This window comes from Sphaerodactylus townsendi, linkage group LG02 (genome assembly GCF_021028975.2).
Source record: "Sphaerodactylus townsendi isolate TG3544 linkage group LG02, MPM_Stown_v2.3, whole genome shotgun sequence".
NCBI classification, from domain to species: Eukaryota; Metazoa; Chordata; class Lepidosauria; order Squamata; family Sphaerodactylidae; genus Sphaerodactylus; species Sphaerodactylus townsendi.
This window is the reverse complement of record NC_059426.1, coordinates 162,634,582-162,647,290: the sequence shown is the minus strand read 5'-3', so window position 1 is coordinate 162,647,290 and position 12,709 is coordinate 162,634,582. Positions and strand designations below refer to the sequence as shown.

The window sequence follows — 12,709 nt, the reverse complement described above, 5'->3', positions numbered from 1 at the left end:
CCCCCCCCTATAATTTTTTTAATTGCTGTTATTAAAGACCCTATAAAATTGAGACACAAGTTATCTTCATTGTTGGTTGCAGACAAGGATATGCCTGTTGAATTTCCCATTAGTTCCATCAGTCCCAGAGAGGGACAGCTATAACGCAGTTATCACAAAGGTGTCCCAAACACATTACAGTTGTAGGCTCGACAATCAGTTAAGGGAGTTCTCCTTTGTCCCTCTTCCTTGTGTGGTAAAGATCAAAGCTTCAGTGGCCTGAAAACAGAACGTGGAAGCAAAAGCCCGTGTATCCTATATGTAGCACCAACACGGGTAATTGCTCCATGTAACATTCATTCTCAGTTTCCACAGAAATAAGCAATCCTGGTTTTGAGGCTTGACTGATATTTGTAAAGTGGTGCAGACAAAAGACGCACCAAGCACCAAGTGTTAACTGTTTTGAAGTCACAGATTCACTGGCTATTGTAACTATTTTTTGGATAACAGTGAAAGTATTGAACAAGGTCATCTGTGGAAGCTGGTAGACATTCGCATGCTTTCTGACAATCTACATATTTTCTCCCCTCCATTGTCTATTACAGGGGTAGGGAACCTGCGGCTCTCCAGATGTTCAGGAACTACAATTCCCAGCAGCCCCTGTCAGCATGGCCAATTGGCCATGCTGGCAGGGGCTGATGGGAATTGTAGTTCCTGAACATCTGGAGAGCCGCAGGTTCCCTACCCCTGGTCTATTATGATCTGCCCATTTTTACATTCTCTATCTAGCCCTGAAAGACACCATCTCCTATGGCACTATAAGGATGAGTACATATATGAGTTTCAAAGGAGTGGCAAGCGGCTACTTCAGACCAAGCAAAGCTAAAAAATTTTTACATCTGATGAGCTTTCATTGCCAACACAATTAAAAGGCAGCTTTTTAAAAGGAATCCCTTCCCTTCTCAGAAAGGGGGATGGGGTAATTGTACCACTCCAATTAGTGACAAGCATTCAATGTAAAGCTTCTATTTTGTTTCTTTAAACAAGAGAGCTCAGAATTTGTAGCTAACGAAGGCCATGATTTGTGAGATTGCGCATGCACCGCCTATGCCTTTTTGATAGTTTATTTTATGTGTCATCTTCCCAGGTGGCTCAAACCTCTTCTGGGGTTGGTAGGATAACTTTTTTTAAAAAATAACATTCTTATGCATGTAAGCAATTCTTTCTGCAGTTCATGTAACCCCTGGGATTTAATGAGAAGTTTGGGTTTTATAGGGTCAGCTTCTGAGTGAGGAAAAAAGAGTGATGGGGGGGGGGGGAGATCAGGCAGGTGCAGGCGAAATTTTTAAGTCCATAATAAAAAACAAATTTGCTAATACCATCATTAAAACTCGTTTTGAAAAAAACAGGCCAAATCATTAAGTCCATATAATCAAAACTAATTTGCTAATACCATAATCAAAACTCTTGTTTAAAAAAAGACCTACCACCTATTTATATGTTTGCATAGTTTGCTTACAGGAAGGCATCGAGACTACAGGAGTTTCCAGAACTTTTTGTAAATTTACCAAGAAGAATATCCCCCCTTTCTCTCCTGCGAGGAGACTCAAAGGGGCTTACAATCTCCTTTCCCTCCCTCCCCAACAACAAACACCCTGTGAGGTGGGTGGGGCTGAGAGCTCCGAAGAACTGTGACTAGCCCAAGGTCACCCAGCTGGCATGTGTTGGAGCACACAAGCTAAACTGGTTCCCCAGGTAAGCTCCCACAGCTCAAGTGGCAGAGCGGGGAATCAAACCCAGTTCCTCCAGATTAGAATGCATCTGCTCTTAACTTCTACACCACGCTGGTGTAGAAATAGAGGTATAGAAATACTCCTGGAGACTCCACTGTTTGCCAGCCCGGGTATGCACCAATCAATATTCCAAGAGGCTGATTTATCAGTGGCAATGCCTGTTTAGATTGATAAGAAATACGAACAGGTGAGGTTTTAAATGCTCATTACCAATCACTCTCCTTTTTTTTTACGTGGGCCAAACTGCATTTTGAAAAAATACAACCCCCGACATTTGTAGGGCGGAGCATTAAAACTAAAATCTCTACTTAGAATTCACATGGGATTGGGCCAGGCACAATATAAACATTCTGAATGTTCAAGTTTTGTCTTCCCAAGAGACAGGGAAACCCAATTTTCTAAAAAGGGAATTACAGCACATCTCCCCTTTACAAGTTAAAAGGTATCTATTACATTCCATTGCTTACAAAGCCACCACTCATCCAGCTTTCTCCACAACAACCATGAAAGTTTTTAGACCACAGACTTTTGGCACTGCATATCAACCATCCGCGCTTTTTTTTTTTGAAGAAACAGACAGTAGCTGAAATGAAATTAGCAGAGAGGCAAAGCTCATACAGTCATGCAGAAGGATCACATATTGATCTTTAGGCACTGGAACAGTTTAATCCTGTTTGGATTTGAGACTTATGTTTAACTTGGGGCAGACTAAAGTGCTTTGTGAAACGAACATGCTAAATCTACTTTGACACCTAGAGCGAGGAAATGCAACGGCAGCTGAGCTGGCGTTGTGCCTTTGGTCAGAGGTGCTCAAAGACCAGTGATCGGAATTATACTTTGAAACCAAATCTGATGAACCTGGAAAGCAACATGAAGATGAAATATCATTGCAACCCAGGAATTTCAGGGGGGTTGGTAGAACAGAATCCCAAAACAGCCCCTGTTTAAGGCCTCTAACAAATTTACTTCACAAATCTCTGATGGGGGGAGAGTGGGATTTTCAGTAGCACCTTTGGGTCCTCTCTGAATTTGTCTTGAAAGCAAGCTGAAACAGAACTACTAATATAAAGCCTCCTGCCTTTATTTCACACCATGAACCAAGGCCTAGCAAAAGTGTACCGGTACTTTTAGTTTATGATCACCACCCAGTTGAGCTCGGGGTGGGGGACCGACAGAAAGAGTGGGAGAGGAAACAGGGACAAGAAAGTGGGAGATAAAATAAAACCCCAAATCTGGCCATTTTCCAAAGGTATTTTAAGAGCTGTTTATTTGTGCTGGTTTTGGTTTTGGCATACCAGATTGCGGTGAGATGAGGTGGAATACAGTTTGAATATTTGTTAAGCCTATTTTATTAATGAAACTTTTTAGATACCTTGTTATGCCTCTGAACTTTGGAGATGGGCTGCAAAAGTAAATAAGTGACAATAATTGAAGCAAAGGGAAGTCATAAGCTGTCATTCATGTAACTTTTGTGCAACTCTTAATCTGTATCAGGCAAAGTTCCCTTTATCTGAATGCATGGTGTTGTTTGTTTCTTAAACTGGGGTCATGCATCCATCCTATCCCAAAATATGATGAAATACATGAATATGAATTTATAAAAAGATATGACTGAAAATAAATGGCTTGTGCCAGGAAATCAAGCTATGCAAGTCAGTCTTCTCACAGGCCCTGGGCTCTCACGGCAACACCTTTAAGACAGAGAACAGAGTCTCCGTCAAGGCTATAAACTGTGCCAGTCTTGACAGAGAGCTTAGCCTAGGCCGCAAATTTACCTCAGATCAGTGCTGAGTGGCTCAAGGGGAATACAATTTAGCCAGCTACTGACTGGTTTGCTGAGTCAACAGTAAACCCTTTAGGGGAATACAGCAAGAACCAGAGGTGGCTATATTCACACAGTTCAAGCTGAATGTAACAAGACGTACAGACGCCTGGACAAGGAAGACCTACGTTTGTCTTGTATTCAGCTATTACACTGTTCCTTGGAACCACGAGAGCCAAGATTGCTCACTCCTCTCCTCCTTTCTCTTTATCCAAAAGAGAACTGTGTACCCAAGTGAGCTTATTTCTCATCTTAAGGGTTTCTTAAGTGTGAGACGCTGAAGTTGTGCTGCTCTCTGAGGGTGGAAGACAGACAAAACACACCACCTAAGTGGCAGGCTTACTCTTCTCTAAGAACATCTGTAGAAAATTCTTAAAGCTGTGCTTAGAAATGAATATAAAGAACTTTGAATAGGAAGCTTAGGTTTTGGAGTCATCAGCAAACGCACAGATAGGCCCCTTCCGCACACACAGAATAATGCACTTTCAATCCACTTTCACAATTGTTTGCAAGTGGATTTTGCTATTTTGCACAGTAAAATCCAACTGCAAAGTGGATTGAAAGTGCATTATTCTGCATGTGCGGAAGGGGCCTTAGTTAAAGTACTCTACTATGGGTTGGAAGTGCTAAAACTAATTTAACTGGGCAGATCCACTACTTCAAGTGACCAAGAATGCAATTCTGTGCACTGTTACCATTGAAGGCGGGTATCAACTGGCTGTTGGGGGCTGTCCAGGCTGTGGTCTACCAGACCACGGCCACACAACCTAGAAAACCCATAACAGCCAGTATGCCGTGTTACTTGGGAAGAAGTCTTTTCAAAGACTGTTTGACATACTGCTAAGTAAGAAATGAGAAGATTGCACTGTGAAGTTGCCACCGTAAGAACACTTACCTGGGAGTAATTCCCAATTAACAGTAAGACTGTCTTCGCAGCACACACATATAGGACTGGAAAGAACATATACATGTATACCGACTACTAACAAATTAATGCTTTCCTATAGAGATCAGCTGTTCATTAGAAAGCCACACTTCTGATGTGACCACTGATTTAATTCAATTAACACTTTAGGCCAGTGGTGGCGAACCTTTGGCACTCCAGATGTTATGGACCACAATTCCCATCAGCCCCCCAATTGGCCATGCTGGCAGGGGATGATGGGAATTGTAGTCCATAACATCTGGAGTGCCAAAGGTTCGCCACCACGGCTTTAGGCCTTGTTTAGTCTTCGTTTACAGCTGTTTTACTAAAAATGCACTGCTCTCAATTATAATATGGTCTCACTAATGTTAGGCTTTGGAAAAACAGGGGCCTTAGTTTTTATTAGAGAACAAAAACTTTACTACTAACAGTAAACAGATGGAAACTGTTCACTGGTGGAATTTGTAAGTCAGAATTCTTATCAGCCAATTTTGCAAACAGGGAAGAATTGGGTTGTATTTCCCACCCCCTCGTGCAATTCAGGACGATTCACCACTGCAAGTTGTATTCCACCCAAGCAAATATCTCAAGCCAAAGGAACATGCCCTATGCCAATGCAATACACCACCCTTAATGATGCCAGTCAGCAGGACACAACCCACTACAATGTCCCTGGGTCAACACTGTCTAGGGTGTCTGTCCAGGAACCCCTGGGTGTCTGTCAGCTTTCATTCTATTCATATTTGCTAGGATTTTGAAGTAAAACCTACTTTTAAGAAAACGCTGCGTTGCAAAGGGCCTGGGATTGGAATAATTATTTTCAAGAAGTATCATATTCAAACAGGACATAAATTGTTCGCACTTTGAAACAGTTTCATGAAAATATGCAGTAGCAATGGGTAAGTGAGCCCTTTGGACATTTCCACTAGGGAATCCTGTTTTCAGTAAAATTCTGTAATGCATATACAAAAGCTCAGCTGCCTACAGTCATGACTATGAGTATCACAAGCTGAGTTAACTCTTCCCCCCCCCCCCAAAGTAGAAGGTTGATGGGTTTACATCAGCCTGCGTAACACTGCACCTTGTGTCGTCTTTGGCAGGAAGTCCTCCTTGCTGTTATCACAGCCAGAATTCTGCCTTCTTAGCGATGATTTGTACCAATTGACAGCTAAGTACCATAAGAGAGGATACAGTACCTGGACAATGGAAGGCAAGAAGAGGAAGACGTGTTGCTACTGGATGCTTTGGCTGCCAAAAAAGCAGGCAGTATTCAAGCAGGTGCCTGGAAAACCCATGAGGACAACTCAGCATGCAACTGGTATATTTATTAACAGAAAAATACTTCTGGCAGGCACTGTGTGGGAAGGCACAGCCATAAAAGACAATGGCAAGAGCAAGGAAACTTAACTAAAAGACATGAACATTCCAACTGAGCCCTAGACACAAACCCCGGCAATCAACACCAAAGTCCTATGGGGAAAACTTGGCAGATGAAACATGACTAGCCAGAGAACACAAGAGCACACAATTCTTTTTCTTTCATTGTGCATGTCAACTCAGTCTAGGGGGAGCACTCTGTTGTTACACATCACCCATGCAATAAAGCAGCACCCACATGGTTGGTGTACAAGTCCAAGTTATGCCATTAGACTTACGAGTCGCACAAGGGACTATTAAAACAGAAGTCGGTAAGTTCTGTGAGTCGCAATCAGCATGATTCAAAGGCTGGAAAATGCTTTCTAGTAAAGCTCAGGTAGTCATTTATAACAAGAGGGTCCTGTGGATTTCCCTGCAGGAACACGTGTCAATCTGTCAGAAAATAACCCCCACGAATGTACTGATTATATATCCCCTCACAATCCCGAACTGAGCCAATTTGGAATGATGTTAGCCTCTGTCACTGGCCGCCCAGAAGCATGGAGCTGAGCCGTAGATCTTCTGCTGAATTAGAAACAGGGGGCGCTGCCAGAAACCCCAGCTCCATAGGAGCCTCATAAGCAAAATATAGCACCTGAATAAATACATACTCCATGACACTGAGTCAGTGGAATCTCTGGTAAGCCAGAATCACAGGGTTGTTGTTTTTTCCACATGCTGCAAAAGGTTGATGGGCTGCACACACCAGTCAGCACGCTACGCCTAAAGTCCAGTTAAAATGACTGTCGGGTTATCTTGAAATTAAAATCTGAAAATACAAAGCTATGAGCTATAAAGCAGCACGTGACAGCTAAGGCACATGGAAGCATGCAAGCCACCGTCTTTCCATTAAGACACTGCTTTCTCCTAACGGATATCCTCTGTTCCGATAGACTTAATTGCCAAGTAGAGAGGACGCTTCAGCAGGTTTTCCCATACAAGTATTCCTCAGCACTAACGCCTCTTCTCAAACACCAAAAATATGTTGCACATTTATGCTTTAGCAAAAAAATAGATATTATATATATACACACTTTACAGAGCTTGGTCTGAGCGCATGAGGCAGAACTTTAAAAACATACAGGATTCCGTTTAGAACTCCAAAGTTCAACAAATGCCCTATTTTAGGGTGAAAATTATAAATCTGATAAATGATGCACAGCATCCATGAGTGATTATTTTTCCTCAATTTTGAAATAGTGTCATTAACTACGACATATATTGTAGGTTTACATTTCTAAAGAGAAATAACAGCAGTAGTTGAATAGTTTCTTTTTCATATCACAAGTGATAACCTGTATTTGATCTTTTTTTTCTTCCAAGAAATATCAGTCTATCAACAGTTTTAAAATAAAATGTTTTTTTTTCTGTAGCAATTAATAGAACTCTAAACAAAAATATGACTCTGATTTAGACACTTTCTAGAAGATCTGGACAGTCTGTCGAGGTCTTCTGGCAAAGTAATTATTTTAAAACAGAGACCAGGTGAGGCCTTAAAAATAGACAGTATACTATATTTCAGACAAGATTGCACTTTAGATTTTCAAAGTAATAATATCTTAACTGCAACATTACTTCATAATTTCGTCTTCGTTTTTTTGTTTTTAACTTAACATGCTGACAGTTTCTAGCTAACCCACGTATAAACTTCGGCGTTTGTTTTCTAGTCAAAAAGGAAGAAAAGTCTGATGTTTTTGTTTTTCCTTCCAACTGATTAGATCACCAATATATTAAGAAAAAAGCTTTTCTGATGTCATCTTTATCCTCATGAAGATCAAGTCAGAACTTTAAGTGTTCCTACTAAGTTTTAGTTAGAAAATATACCATGGTATGATTTCTTTAATGGGTTGCTACGGTTTGCCATTGGACCCTACGCAAGTGATGCCTCCCATCTCTTCCTTCCGTTAACACATGGGGATCCCTCTGAGCTTTAGGGACCTCTTGTTGAAGACAGACTGATATAAAAAAGAGCCCCCAATGGAGTTTTCTTCTGCTGAATTGACCTCAGTGCCATACGTCAGGGGTCTGGGAGATCCGAAGTATCCACTATGACTTTAATAAAAATAGTATCATCTTTAATATAGGTTCCGTTTTCTAGAACAGTCTGTGCAACAAAGACAGGGCAGCCAGAAGCAATATTCATTTCTCCGGTGGGTTTCTTGAAACTACTGCTGTTTGGGTCTGGTTTGAAGGCATCTCCTAGATGACGTCGAGAAGTTCCTTGATCCATTAGCATAAGGGTGACTTTCTGCTTGAACGGCCACGGAAGCAATGCATCGTATTCCCCCCGCATTATGACAAAGAACAAGGACAAGTGCGTCCCTTTGCCCATTCCGTCACCATTGAGGTAAACTCTGGCACACATCTTATAGCCAAAGTATCCTGTATAAAAAGGTTGACTGTATAAGGACAAAGTCTTCCCCATCACTGCCTCTTGCTTCCGACGTTTGTAATCTCGAATTTTCCAAATTAATATTCCATTGTAACTGGCAGTTTCCAGAACTTGAAACCGGAGATCCATGTCGGCTAGTCGGATGTCATGAACACTCAGCATTTGATCGTGCCGAGATAGCTGTGATTCTAGCAAACCTAGAAGAAAGAGAGGGGAAACCCAAGATATATTACAAAATACAAGCATTGGAATCCTAGAAATACTTTTCTGGGAGTAAGCCCCACTGAATAAAATGGGTTTTACTTATGAATAGATCTATTTAGGATTGTTCCTAAAGGCTGGTTCCCCCAAGGGCTGCCTTTTCTCCACTTATGGGCACTGAACATCGAACAAGAACCCTATAATACACAAAAGGATAAATCGCGGATTTCAGCATTCACATGTTATTGCTCAACAAGCATTTACTCCAAGAGTAAGACTAATGTCTACACCAGGAGTCTGCAACCTGAGGCTCTCCAGATGTTTATGGACTACAAATCCCATCAGCCCCTGCCAGCATGTAGTCCATGAACATCTGGAGAGCCACAGGTTGCAGACCCCTGGTCTACACCATAACCTATAAAGCCTACAGGGAATTAAAACTAATGTCAGAATTCCCCTGCATAGACAATGAAGCACTTGAAAGTTCAAAGGTTTTATTGCTGATGACGGGTAAAAAGCAAAAGCCTGTTCTGAGACAATCCCTCAGAACAGTTGATAATATAGAACAGTGTTTTCTCCCCGATGTGTGAAACCAAACAGACCAGGATTGACTGAAACAATTCTTCCAACAATTCTTCCAAGGTTACAGATAAGGAGAGGAGAGAAACACAGCATAACAGCAGACATAGCTTGGCATAGCATAGCATCCCATTAACAACCCAGCCCCTGTGACATCGTGACAACTAACTAAAGTACAAAAAATAGACTCAAAATATGTATGTTTGAAAAAAGCATACTTGGCCATTAATCTGTATGTTTGAAAAATGTTTGAAAAATATGTATGTTTGAAAAAAGCATACTTGGCCATTAATCTGTTGTGTTTAGATTACAATGAAGACTCACTCTTCCCATTTTAACCTTTCACTTATTTTTGCAACTATGTGCTCCTCCAAAAAAAACCCAAGTCAAACTCTAGAATTCTAAGTTTCCAAAGGACGTGGGAATTCTGTTCAGAGGGACAGATTAGATCTTCAACAGACAAAAAAATATTCAGGGCTAAGAGTGTGTGACTGGCCCAAGATCACTCAGCAAGCTTTCATGGTGGAAGCGGGGATTTGAACCTGAGCTCGACACCTTGATCACTACATATAAATCTTTATCCCTGTATTAGTCTTTTTCATGGATTTGTTCTCATGGATCTAAAACATCCACCAACCCCAGCACTCATAAGCTTACTGTCACTATAGAATTTTTGCCAACATGTGAATTATGCTAGCTGTTGTTTTCTGGACTGTGTGGCTGTGGTCTGGTAGTTTCTGCTCCTAACGTTTCGTCTGCATCTATGGTTGACTATCAGACCCCGGCCATGCAGCCTGGAAAACAGCCAGTTGATTCTGGTCATGAAAGCCTTCGATAGTACATGTGAATTGCACCTCACCAAGACGCCTTGCAAGGAGATCTCCTAACAGACACGGGTAACTTGAAGTTGAAAGTCCTTTTCAAACCATAGGGAAATCCACACTGTCTCTTCCACTCGGGAATCTCTTTGATCTGGTGGCACATAGTTGTGTAGAAGGATACAAGTTGGAAATCTGAACCTGCAGAGGCTGTGCGCAGTTTACATAGAATCCACCTCCAAAGGCCATTCTCGTTTCTTCCAGCTCACCCATGGCAAATATTAGTTCATCATAACTTGAGGAGTACTGTATGCCTTCCAGATGATAACTAGTCTAGTGACCTATTGTCAGGATTGCCATTAGCTGGGAGGGGAGAATGGCTGGGGAACGCTTAGTCTTTTGCAGGTGCCACTTATCTGTTGCTCCGGCCTTGGAGCTCTGCGGCTGGGATGAGCTCTCAGGCTGGACTCTTTCTGCTGCCTTGGTTCACATGTGGAGGTGGTGATTTGCTACAACATATTATCAACAGTTTTGGCGCCCTTTTGCCAGAACTGTCTCACTCTGCTCTTTCTCCCATGTCTTCAATAAAATTCTTGAACCCATCAAGTGAGTTACTGTCTGAACGGGGAAACTGACACCTATCCCCATTCCACATTTTTCACAGTCCTCTGACTCCTGAAAGATTAGATTGGACTCATTTTCAATTTGTCTACTGTGTTTTCCCCAAAATAAGACAGGGTCTTAGATTAATTTTTGCACTTATTTTGCACTTATAGGGCTTATTTTCGGGGTAGGACTTATTTTAGGGGAAATACTGTCAGAACATGTGTTTAGATGAGCAAAATCTAAATGACAGCTGGACCCTCCTTCTAGCAGGTGCCGTGTGCAATTTAGGACTGAGTGCACAACATGTACCGTGTGCAAAACCTGATAAAGTAAGGGCACCTGATTGGTATCACATTTGCATATAGATAGCACAGACAACAGAGTGATGGGTGCCTGAAAACACCTGTGGTCTGGCGAAGAACTTTGTCAGTAGATAGCAATAAATAGAACTGTACTGGTGACTGTGTGTCTGTCAGTTCTTGTCTACATTGCGTCCTGCAAGGTGGTCTACTCCGAGTAAATCCGCTGCTTCAACAGGTTATGGGCCCAGATTCTGCCTTTATTTGTGAATAACTGTTTGTGTTGCTGTGTGCTAAACAGTTTACGGCTGCACCATGGCACCAAATACAGTACCTTCACAATTCATTAAGGCGGGCTCTCGGCAGCCCCGATGCTTCCCTGTCATGTGTGATGCAAGCTGCATCCTCATTGGCAGGGAACACCTGCTGGATCACACCATCCTGATCTGTAACTACCAGTAGGGCTTATTTTTGGAGTAGGGGGGGGGGGGGGGGGGGGGGGGGGGGGGGAGGCGGGGGGGGGGGGTGGGGGGGGGGGGGGGGGGGGGGGGGGGGGGGTGGGGGGGGGGGGGGGTGGGGGGGGGGGGGGGTGGGGGGGGGGGGGGGTGGGGGGGGGGGGGGGTGGGGGGGGGGGGGGGTGGGGGGGGGGGGGGGTGGGGGGGGGGGGGGGTGGGGGGGGGGGGGGGTGGGGGGGGGGGGGGGTGGGGGGGGGGGGGGGTGGGGGGGGGGGGGGGTGGGGGGGGGGGGGGGTGGGGGGGGGGGGGGGTGGGGGGGGGGGGGGGTGGGGGGGGGGGGGGGTGGGGGGGGGGGGGGGTGGGGGGGGGGGGGGGTGGGGGGGGGGGGGGGTGGGGGGGGGGGGGGGTGGGGGGGGGGGGGGGTGGGGGGGGGGGGGGGTGGGGGGGGGGGGGGGTGGGGGGGGGGGGGGGTGGGGGGGGGGGGGGGTGGGGGGGGGGGGGGGTGGGGGGGGGGGGGGGTGGGGGGGGGGGGGGGTGGGGGGGGGGGGGGGTGGGGGGGGGGGGGGGTGGGGGGGGGGGGGGGTGGGGGGGGGGGGGGGTGGGGGGGGGGGGGGGTGGGGGGGGGGGGGGGTGGGGGGGGGGGGGGGTGGGGGGGGGGGGGGGTGGGGGGGGGGGGGGGTGGGGGGGGGGGGGGGTGGGGGGGGGGGGGGGTGGGGGGGGGGGGGGGTGGGGGGGGGGGGGGGTGGGGGGGGGGGGGGGTGGGGGGGGGGGGGGGTGGGGGGGGGGGGGGGTGGGGGGGGGGGGGGGTGGGGGGGGGGGGGGGTGGGGGGGGGGGGGGGTGGGGGGGGGGGGGGGTGGGGGGGGGGGGGGGTGGGGGGGGGGGGGGGTGGGGGGGGGGGGGGGTGGGGGGGGGGGGGGGTGGGGGGGGGGGGGGGTGGGGGGGGGGGGGGGTGGGGGGGGGGGGGGGTGGGGGGGGGGGGGGGTGGGGGGGGGGGGGGGTGGGGGGGGGGGGGGGTGGGGGGGGGGGGGGGTGGGGGGGGGGGGGGGTGGGGGGGGGGGGGGGTGGGGGGGGGGGGGGGTGGGGGGGGGGGGGGGTGGGGGGGGGGGGGGGTGGGGGGGGGGGGGGGTGGGGGGGGGGGGGGGTGGGGGGGGGGGGGGGTGGGGGGGGGGGGGGGTGGGGGGGGGGGGGGGTGGGGGGGGGGGGGGGTGGGGGGGGGGGGGGGTGGGGGGGGGGGGGGGTGGGGGGGGGGGGGGGTGGGGGGGGGGGGGGGTGGGGGGGGGGGGGGGTGGGGGGGGGGGGGGGTGGGGGGGGGGGGGGGTGGGGGGGGGGGGGGGTGGGGGGGGGGGGGGGTGGGGGGGGGGGGGGGTGGGGGGGGGGGGGGGTGGGGGGGGGGGGGGGTGGGGGGGGGGGGGGGTGGGGGGGG

At 47.7% G+C, this 12,709-nt stretch overlaps 1 protein-coding gene across 1 annotated transcript in view; it reads right to left on the bottom strand.

The window, feature by feature from the left end:
* Positions 1-4,812: 4,812 nt before the first annotated feature.
* Positions 4,813-12,709, bottom strand: part of TRAF3 (TNF receptor associated factor 3) — a 121,016-nt gene continuing 113,119 nt past the window's right edge. Inside the window, exon 13 of the mRNA XM_048484639.1 lies at positions 4,813-8,524. Within this exon, the coding sequence (XP_048340596.1) occupies positions 7,953-8,524 (572 nt within the window). The 3' untranslated portion in view covers positions 4,813-7,952. The remainder of the gene's footprint in view (positions 8,525-12,709) is intronic.